The sequence below is a fragment of the Squalius cephalus genome (genome assembly GCF_949319135.1).
Source record: "Squalius cephalus genome assembly, chromosome: 17".
NCBI lineage: Eukaryota > Metazoa > Chordata > Actinopteri > Cypriniformes > Leuciscidae > Squalius > Squalius cephalus.
Window position 1 is genome coordinate 30401974 of NC_137138.1, and position 10235 is coordinate 30412208.

Here is a 10235-nt window from a genome sequence, read left to right on the forward strand (position 1 = left end):
TGGGATTCTATCTAGAGAATGGCTGGAAAAGGAAAAAGGAAGTGATGATGGATGTTAAACATCCAGACCACTTCTTTTTATATATATAGCTAACTGTTTTGGGTTTTTTTTTTTCCATGAGGACATTACAGTTAGTTGACACAGGTATGAAATTTAATCATCGTTGACACATGCTGTTCCAAATTGATATGATTTCTTTCTTCATTCTTCTTTGATTTCAAAATGCTCCAAAAATGACAGAAAAACACCTTAAAATGTTCATAAAAGGTGTCCTTACTCATGCTCTGTAATTCTTTTCATAATCATACGATAGTTTTGTGTGAGAAACAGAGCGAGATTTGAGTTGTTTTTTTACTAAAAAGACAGACATCTAGCCTGTCTATCCAGACAAACCTGGTGTACCAATATACATGAGAGAAGCTGAGGACAAGGTAAATAGAGACAGTTCACCCAAAAATGAAAATTCACGTTAACCTGAATGACTTTTTGGTTTCTTCTGTGGAACCCAAAAGAAGATTTTGTTGAAAAAAATGTCTTAGTGGGTTTTTTTTTTTTTCATACTATGAAAGACAATAAGGTCTGATGCTGTGTGGTTCTTCAAAATAAATCTTCTTTTGTGTTCTGCAGAGTTTTGAGTTGACTTTCCTAAGCTATCCTATTTCTTCAGTAGACTTTGAAAGATATCACACATATGTGTACAAAGTATACAGGTATTTACCACTTTTATGAAGTGATTTTGGTCATGTTTGGAGTTTGATATTTTCATTGTGTGGAAAAGAGCAACGTGACCATTCTGCTAAATATCTTCTTTTGCGTTCCACGGAACAAAGAAAGTTAAAGGTATATTTCACTTCAAAATGAAAATTCTGTCATCATTTACTCATCCTCAAGTTGTTTCAAACCTGTAGCCTATTCATTTCTTTCTTCTGCTGAACACAAAGGAAGATATTTTGAAGAATGTCGGTAACCAGACAGTTGATGGAACCCATTGACTTCCATAGTATTTATTTTTTCCTACTATGGTTACTGACATTCTTCAAAATATCTTCTTTGTGTTCAGCAGAAGAAAGAAATTCATACAGGTTTGAAACAACTTGAGGGTGAGTGAATGATGACAGAATTTTCATTTTGAAGTGAATTCCTTTTAAACAGGATTCTTAGGGGGTTTCTTAACCCATTGCTTAAACATAGTTTAAGACCGTTTTGACTGGGCTTCTGTGTGGTTAAAAAAAAAGAGAGTGATTATCATAACATGCTCTATGTGACCCAGTTTCATGCCAAAAATAAAAACTCTTTAGCACACATCACACAAGAGTGCAGTTTAGATGAGATCGGTCTCTCTGACGGCCACTTAATTATTGAAACTAATGTCAATATCCTATTTCCTGAGGATGTATTACAGCTCATCAAAGAAATGGGACAGGGATAAAAGATGGTAATATTCCATTCACACTCTCCTGCCAAGAGGGTTTATAATCAGGAAGTAGGAAAGACAGGAGGTGGACTTCCTGTTCTTCTGGATGGAGATGTAATAGCTTGTGCTGTATCACATCATGGGAATATACAGAACGCATCCTGCCGAGAGCCTCGCTTGTGTTAGTGTGACGCACAAAGGGAGAGTACAGCTGCCATGTATTTGTTATCGTAACACCACACTCTTTTTTAGACATTTCAGAGGGTGAGAGTCTTTTTTTAGCTCTTTCCGTCAATGAATCGGTCAGTTGTGAGGATAAGAACGGGAGGTGTGACAAATGAGAATGTGGTGGGCTAGCTGGGATTCTGGTTGTTATGGAAATCTGACTGATATCTCACAGGAAGAGGAAAAGGTGATCAACACACTGAGAAGAAAATACAGAGTGGATCCCCAAAGAATATAGTCAGTTCATTTCTGTTATTACTGAAATACACATTGGGTTTTTTTTTTATTAATTTTTTTATTTAAGGATGTCAGATTGCATAATATTACAAGTTTATGAAATCATCAATCACTCCACAATATAGCTTTTGCATCTTTCTGTACAGTTTGGCCCAACATTTCTCTAATCTGGCAGGTCGTGTATTACACAACGTCATTTATTTTCAAAATAGTTTTTGTTCATTTACATTAAGGCGATTTGTTTTGTTTTTTCAGCTCGCTGTAATCAGTCATCAGGAAACCTTCACAATCCATTTTTCTTCCATATTCATACATATTTTTGAATATTTGATTGGAGAGTGTATGGTGGGTGTTGATTTTTTTTTCCATCAGAAATGGATTGGATCGTGAAATGTGTTTAATATTTGACAGGTGGTTGGGAGGAAGGGACTGAAAAATGCATAAGCTTGATGTCAGCTGAAAAGCAAAGTCATTTCAGATAGAGAGCAAGTTATTAAATTTTGATAAAATATTTATATCGTTCACCAAGAAGATTTTTTCGCAATGAGATTAAGAACATAATAGGGTCAATTTAGTGTGTTTCAATGGCCAAAACACACTAGAAAAAACGGTAACCTAAAAATGGTACCAGCTTTATTAACTAATGTTCACTAAATCAACCTAAATACATTCATTTATACCAACAAACTCATTTGTATGGGTTAAATTGGGTAGAAATAGCTCCTTAACTCTTTCCCCACCAGAAAACAATTTTTTATAATTTTCACAAAACTTTCATGGCCCCCAGAAAGCTGTTTTATTCTAGCTTCATAATTTTTTTTTTACATTTTTTTTTATCACTTGAATGTGGGTAATTTTCATAAAAAAGCAACATTTTGAACAAAAAGCTAAGATTTTTTTTTTTTTTTTTTTTCAAAGACTACAACGTACATAAGCAATGCTTTTATCACTTGTTTCTGATCCTTTTTTGCTTGTGTTTTTTATCCAGAGGTGCTGTACTCTTTCATTAGAGTTCTCACATAATAGCGCCCATGGAAAATGTCATCCATGGCAGGGAAAGAGTTAAGGTAATAGTTGTAGGTAACCACTTTTTACGGTGCACCCTATCAACCACCCAGAAGTCCCAAGCAACCATTCAGAACATCTTAGCAACAACATAGCAACAGGGTCAACGATATATAAGAGCACCATAACATTTTACAGCCTGAACTAGCCTTGACATGTCATAAAAAGGTCACATTTTCAGATTTTTTAAGAGACTTATTGACACACAGTCATGGAGGTTACAGGGGTCCTCTCTGTGACACTATTTCCTGTTTAATGTTTTTGTTCCCCTTCATGTTTCTGCATGTTGGTTTCATCACATGATTTTGTGTATTGTTTGAATTAATTAATATTCGGGACAAACATTAATCAAGTCACTGACCTAATAACCTGGGAACCACCCAGAAGCATTGTGATGGTGAGTGTTGCACATGCAAGCATCACTACTACAAACAAAGCTATTCTGGAAAGTTTACATTGAAAAAGATGCATTATGAGTAAGTCTGCTTGATAATATTAATAATAGCCAATATACAACATGAATTTACTGTGAACTTTGAGCCTGCTGGGGAAAAACAAATCCTGTGACCTGGGATAAAATATGAATGAGTTTGCAGTATAGTACCAGTATAGAGAGCTGCAGAGATGGCATATTTTTGTTATAATGAGTTAGCATTTTAGCACTTTCAGTTACATCGTCCTGAAGTCAATGAGTTTTTTGAATGGATGTCTGATATAAGATCTGTGGTGAACACAAGCTCAAGATATTTTCATGTTTTATTCTACAGCATAAAATAGATTAGTAATACCCCTTAAGATTTGTCTTGTCCCTTTTACTTGGTGGTTGCTAGCATGTGGCTAAATGGGGCACTGAACATCATCAAGATGAACATGTAAACTCATCTACTCACTAGTCCATTGTACAGTCTTGTGATTGTATTTAGGCTTTAAAATGCATACAAGTTGTGTACATCATGATGAACAAAACATGTAAGAATCATAAACTTTTGTTTTTCACACAGAGCTTATTTTCTGCAACAATTCAAAAGCCAATGAAAGATCTCTATTAGGTTTTTGTAGAGGGAACTAGAGTGATGCTAACTTCCGAGGTTGGCCTACAAAAATATGTTATTAATGCAGGACTCTATAGAGAACCTTAGTGGGCCCGGCACAACGTTCTCCGCTTGTCCCCCGGACGACATCCCTGTGATAACAGTATAAACGAACGTTTAAAGAATGATTTATCCAAAGAATGTGTCCACACAGCCCAGAACTGCAGTTTTGAAAACGAGAAGGCCTGGATCCTAATAAGCCGCTCTCCGAGGCCCTACCGCAAGCATGCGAGGCACACCGTAAGGAATTCTCCATTCTACCCCAATGCCCCCCCCCCCCCACACACCACCCTTTCTTTCTTCCTCCCTCCATCCTCTTCGTATCCCCCCCCCCCCCCTTCAGCCTCATAGCTTTTGCAGCCGCTCGGGACGTTGCAAAGTGTTTCAGCAGATGGAAAGCAGTCTTTAATTACAGTGGAATCAGCTGACCTGCATGCATCCCCTCTTTCCGTCCTGGATGGACGGAGGCTGAACAACAGCAAGGTAGAAAAGTAAGGCCGCACACACATGCATTCAAGCAGATGTCAACAACACACTCCGGTTTAAGACTCCTCCAGAGGCACGTTGCAGGGGTGTGTGTGTGTGTGTGTGTGTACTTGAGGTAATGAAGAAGTGTTTGTACAATTTTGAAAGGATTTGTCTTCCGCTTTGACAGAGGTCTGTCAAAGTGCTTTATAATGCTGGTATCTTGGCTGCAGTTGCGCCGGGGGAGTCCCAGAGGAAGCTGTTGCTTGTTCAGTTTACAGTGAATGGCTCCCTTCCTGCTCCAACCATGGCCCCAAAGGCTGGAGGCCAGGGTGCAGGGCTGTGTGTATGTGTGTGTGTGTGTGTGTGAGAGAGAGAGAGAGAGAGAGAGAGAGAGAGAGAGAGAGAGAGAGAGAGAGAGAGAGAGAGAGAGAGAGCTCCCTTGTGTTTGTGTGGGTGGATATGCAATCGTACATCTGTTTGTTTGATAATGTGTGTGTGTGTGTGTTTGTCATTTAACCTCACAGATTTGCATTATTAAAACAGTTCTTCAACTTTTAACTGTTTACAGAAGGGGTCTCATTTCCAACCAATACTGTTGCAATTGGCCATTTGCTTCAGCTGTCCTTCCGTAAAGGTAGTAGTAAAAGTTAGTAAAAGTACCTTTATATGAGCAGGACCATCTGCATTTTTGCCCATACTAAATATCAATCGGCAACCTGGAAATAATTTACACTGAAACTCTTACAAGAAAGTTTCACTTATTTATTCTGAGGTTACTCTGAAATGTGTGGAGTGCTGCCATTTTCCGCTCAAGTCAACTGAAAAGTGGCTAATTAAATACATTACTGCCATCTGCTGGGGAAAGTACAATCTGCCTTATGTTCAAAACAATTTATCCCGATAAATTCTACATTATATTGTAACTCATTTGGGTGTGTGTGTGTGTGGGGTTGAATGGTTTTTGCCCATACAAAACCCACTACCATGATACTACAGTTGTCACGTGTAGATTCTGTTTTGGTTTTATTCTACTTCCAATCTTCTTTGTTCTCATTTTACCGCCACTGGTTTGTTTCTATGGTTGTTAATTAGTTTCCCACACCTGTTCTGTGTCCGATCTCATTTATGGATAGTGGTTGTTTCCCCAGTTTGTTTTGTGCAATTTTAGATTAAAGACTATTTGTTTTATTCTCCTGCGTTGTGTGCTCATTACAGCAGCCACTTGTTACAGAAGAATGGACCCCCACAACAAGTAAAGTATAAAAATGGACTCAAATGCGTCTTCAACCTCCACCCTGAACAGAGGAGCCTGTTGGAGCATTTGGGCTAGGTACTCAAGCACGACGGGTTCACCATCACCAGCTCCTCTCTGCACCCAGAGAACAGCCAGCCACCATCCCGACGCCAGAGCCCACCGCAGTGGAAAACTTCTTCCCTCCTTATATAGCAATCAGTCTGTTCCTATAATCCAATCAGAATGATACTAACCAATCAACACCACAAACTTTTTTCTGTCAGGGAACTGGGATGGCAGAAGCTTCATTTTGTGCTCAGTAACACATTTTTGTGTTGATTTTGATGTTTTGTTTTGATCATTGTCCTGATGGAAGATCCAACCACAGCCCATTATAAGATTTCTAGCAGGAGCCATCAGGTTTAGATTTTTTATCTGTTGGTATTTGCTAGAATCCCAGACAGCAACATAGTGTCGGCCCAGATCCGGACCCCATCTGGTTCATGTGGATTCAACGCGTTCCAGATGTGGGCCGGATCTGGGCCGACACTATGGCCTCGTTTACACTGTCAGTGAAATGTGACTCAATTCCGATTTTTCGCTCACATGTGACACAGATCAGATGTGTTCTATGACAGTGTAAACAGGGAAAAAAACGCATGCATTTGGATATTTCCAGATCAGTTTCAGGAAATAAATCAGACATAAATGCGACTGTCATGTAAACAGGCAGATCGGATTTTCTGAGGCTTTCGGCAATATCTCCGCAACCCCGAAGCGCATCTGCAAAGGGACTGATGGCCCGACAAAACATGGACAAACGTTGACACAACATATCAAAGGTTGGCTTGCTCATCCTAAAATTTCGGACCCACTGCTCTTAAAGCCCGCCACAATATGCTCCCACCAGTCCTGAGATCTCTCTCGCAAGTCAAGTCAAGTCAAGTATATTTGTATAGCGCTTTTCACAATACAAATTGTATCAAAGCAGCTTCACAGTATTAAAATAAAATAATACAACAAGGTTTGTTTCTAGTGGAATTTATTGATTGATAAAAATAAATTAAGTTATCGCACACAATAACTGAAGCATATGTGCAATGATGATGGTCCTTTACGTCCTCCTCCGCCTCAAAATTAAGGTGATGTTTGGCGAACTTCGCATAGGCTATATCGCAAAGCTTGCATCAAGAATATTTCACGTCCGTCCATCTGTGCAAGAACCCCCTTTAAGCATGCGTGATGTTTCAGATAGTATGGCAAGTGTAAACCCATGAATCGGATATGGGTCACAATTGTAAGAACATGCAACGGAAGATCGAAAAAATCGGATAAAGGCAACAAATCAGAATTGGGCATCAAGACCTGCAGTGTAAACGAGGCCTATGTTGCTGTCTGAGATCCGTATCTGAACAAGATGTCCAGCTAAGCATTGATCAGTGGTTTGCAGAAGCAGCAATGGCATCGAGCAATTTTTGCTGGTTGTGCAAAAACAAACAAAAAAAAAAAACCTTGCAAGTGAGTGGTATTTACACCCTCTCGAGCGATTTGTTTGCTAAAGAAGCCATTGAGCATCGTCGAGAGGTTAAAAGGAATTGGATTGGATTAAACCCGCCAATATCGCACCAGGTGTATAAGCCAGTTTGTGATTGGTCCCCGCAGATTTGTAACAGAAGCAGGATAGAAGAATGTACAGGTTTCCAGCCTGAACTGCAGAGCGAAATCAAAGCGCTGGCAGATCGGGCTGGGTTTACCCACTCTAGGAATGGGGATTTTCAATGCTTTATTTATTTTTGTGCAGCCACTTTCTATTTTGTGAAACTCAACAATCTTTTGATGCTCATCAGAACTATATTCTTTGGTTTTACTCATTGTGATGGATGATTAAGAAAATTTGGACTTTGTGTTTCCTCAGTATATTTATACTCCTGTGGAACAGGAATTCATGGCTGGACAATTTCATGCTCCTATTTACTCTGGTGTGCTTAAAAAACAAACAAATATGAATGGGAGTATATACTTCAGAGATACAGTATTTTACTCATACGATTTTCTAGGGGTGCCAGTAATTGTTGCCAACATGCATCGGAGAAAGAAAAACACTGCATATATATCATGTACAACATTACCCTAGGCCAAAGAAAAGTTTTGTTTCCCTTGGTTCATTTTGTGTTCTCAAACTCATTAAACTACTTAAAATACATCCTAATTGCTGGTGGAAATGATCCCAAACCAATGTAAGGTGGGATGCACAAAGCAGAAATATTTTGTAAAATTCCCAAACTTGTGCTGTTATTGCATACCAAAAACTCCTCAAAAGGAGCCATAGACAGGTCCAGGATGAAATGTATTGTTCAGTTGTCTAATACAGTTGGATTTGTTCCTTAAAAGTGTAATTTCACCTAACAACTGTAGTCTAAATGACTAATTAAATGGCTTCTTGCATTTAAATTCCTAATTATTATTTATTTTTTTAAAGCATGCAAGTGTGTGATTTAACAGCATGGGAATATCATTTTGGCCACACAATTATATAAAAATAATACAACCTGTCGTTTCCAATGTGCTTTTAACCACAAAATCAATTTTATTGCCTTTTATTTGATGTTAAATGGTTAAAATTATTTATTGTTGCACTATTGAAAGTACTTTTCACAGTCACAATGAAGCTATGCTATTTAAGATACATTTCAATTCTTTTGTACAGAATAAATATACAGTAAAGTTAGTAGCCTATACAGTATATTTACATAGGAAAGGATCAGACGTTCTTAAAATATTTCTATATCAAAGGCTCAAATGATAACAAAATACTTGTATTGGTTGAAAAAAAAAAATACAATAGTAATATTTTTTTCAACTTTCTTTACATTCACCTGTACAGACAAAATTATCTAAAATAAATATAAAAAATAAATGTTTTATTTTTATTTATAGTCATATATTATATAGATATAATGGCTAACTAAGCATTGTCTTCTCATTTACTTATTTAATTTATAATTCTTCATAGTGCTGGGGTGTTTTGAGAGCCTCGACATGCCAAAACACTACTGTATGCTGCCATCCACTGGAATTGGCAGGAAGTAGATTGCATTTTGGCCCTTGTGTGTTTTGGAGCCGCTTTTTGTCCGTCCATTCTTTCTGATCCCCACGTACCAGTCTCCGTTCTCCTGATATCTCTGTGAACGATATGTGTTGTAGTGGTTCTCCTCTATCTTCTCAATGAAGTAACACTCATCGTTCAACATGGCCTGACACACAGGACAGAGATTAGAGCTGTTACACAGTTCTTTACAATCAACCATCATTTTAATGAATCAGAGTTCAGGAATTTAACAAGTTTAAACATCATGCTCCAGTTTAAAGAACGATTGAGGTGTTAGTATGTTCAATATAATTTGTAGGAGTAGAAATATTCATTTTAAACATCTCAAAGTCGTGAACTTGCTCAAAATGTAATTATTTATAACTAACAAATAGGCTACTTACAGTGCCATAAAGTTTTCCACATTTGTCCATTGCCAGGTATAGTCCAGTCTCATGACCCCTGATGGCCACCAATCCTGCTTTCACAGCTTTTACCTTCAAAAGAGCTGTCATACAATAATCATAAAACATCTATACTGCTGTTACATTATATGATTATTCTTACTATGGTAAGGTAACAATATGTAACCATGTAACAGTTGTTCAAATTCACAGGATCTTATACAGTGGCATTTTCCATTATTTTCCGTGAAATTAATTACATTTTATAGTGCATGCTATTTCTATATAACATTTTTATTGCATAGGTATTACATATGTGCGCCTAAATTACACGTGTTCAAGCGCTTTTAACATTATTTCATAGATATTTTAGATAAAATTTTAATTTTAAAAGAAATAATCAAGATTAATAATCAATAATCAAGAGAATCTCAGGTAGTCCAGTATGCTTCAAACAAATACTAACTGTAAACGTCGTTATCTTGTCGACTCGCGTCCACAGTCCCGCCGGGTTGGATCCGGAGATGGTATCCTCCATTCCTACAGTAGAGTTTTTGCAGAGAATTATGTTTGGGATCTTTCTGGTCGGTGGTCGTCGGTAACAGCGTGAAAGCGGGGATATCCCGCTCGGTCATGGCGCAGAGTGTTGCTCTGAGACGCGCTGAGCGCATGGACACCCCTGTGAGTGAAATGGATCCGTCTTCCGAGCTCAACTACCACTTATAACGAGTATGTGTCATGCAACCTCCTTCACACTGTCTTATTATAAACAGCCAAATTTGTTCTGCTATTCTGAAACATAATTATAATTATGGTTCTTATAATTTTGGTCCATAAGAAGTATATTACAAATGTGTGTGTGTGTGTGTGTGTGTGTGTGTGTGTGTGTGTGTGTGTGTGTGTGTGAATACATATTACAATGTTATGTTACTTTTAGCAAGAGAATCCTTCGATTACAAAATGCTGAAATCTAAATTGCATATAGCCAGGGTTGACAGTACATATACAA

General features: G+C 37.9%; 1 protein-coding gene across 1 annotated transcript; it reads right to left on the reverse strand.

The window, feature by feature from the left end:
• Positions 1 to 8346: 8346 nt before the first annotated feature.
• On the reverse strand, positions 8347 to 9940 carry fgf1b (fibroblast growth factor 1b). Its single transcript, XM_079846669.1, has 3 exons — positions 9693 to 9940; positions 9227 to 9330; positions 8347 to 8988 (listed from the first exon to the last, which is right to left on the reverse strand). The coding sequence occupies exons 1-3, from the start codon at positions 9895 to 9897 to the stop codon at positions 8785 to 8787; spliced, it is 513 nt and encodes a 170-aa protein (XP_079702795.1). The 5' UTR covers positions 9898 to 9940; the 3' UTR covers positions 8347 to 8784.
• Between the last annotated feature and the right edge of the window lie 295 nt (positions 9941 to 10235).

Excerpts from the sequence above, each read along its gene's own strand:
- fgf1b (XM_079846669.1), bottom strand. The coding sequence starts at position 9,897 with ATGCGCTCAGCGCGTCTCAGAGCAACACTCTGCGCCATGACCGAGCGG. Across the intron at positions 9,331-9,692 it reads ACAAGATAACGACGTTTACA|CTCTTTTGAAGGTAAAAGCT; the intron begins GTTAGTATTTGT and ends ATTGTATGACAG. Across the intron at positions 8,989-9,226 it reads GTGGAAAACTTTATGGCACT|GCCATGTTGAACGATGAGTG; the intron begins GTAAGTAGCCTA and ends CCTGTGTGTCAG.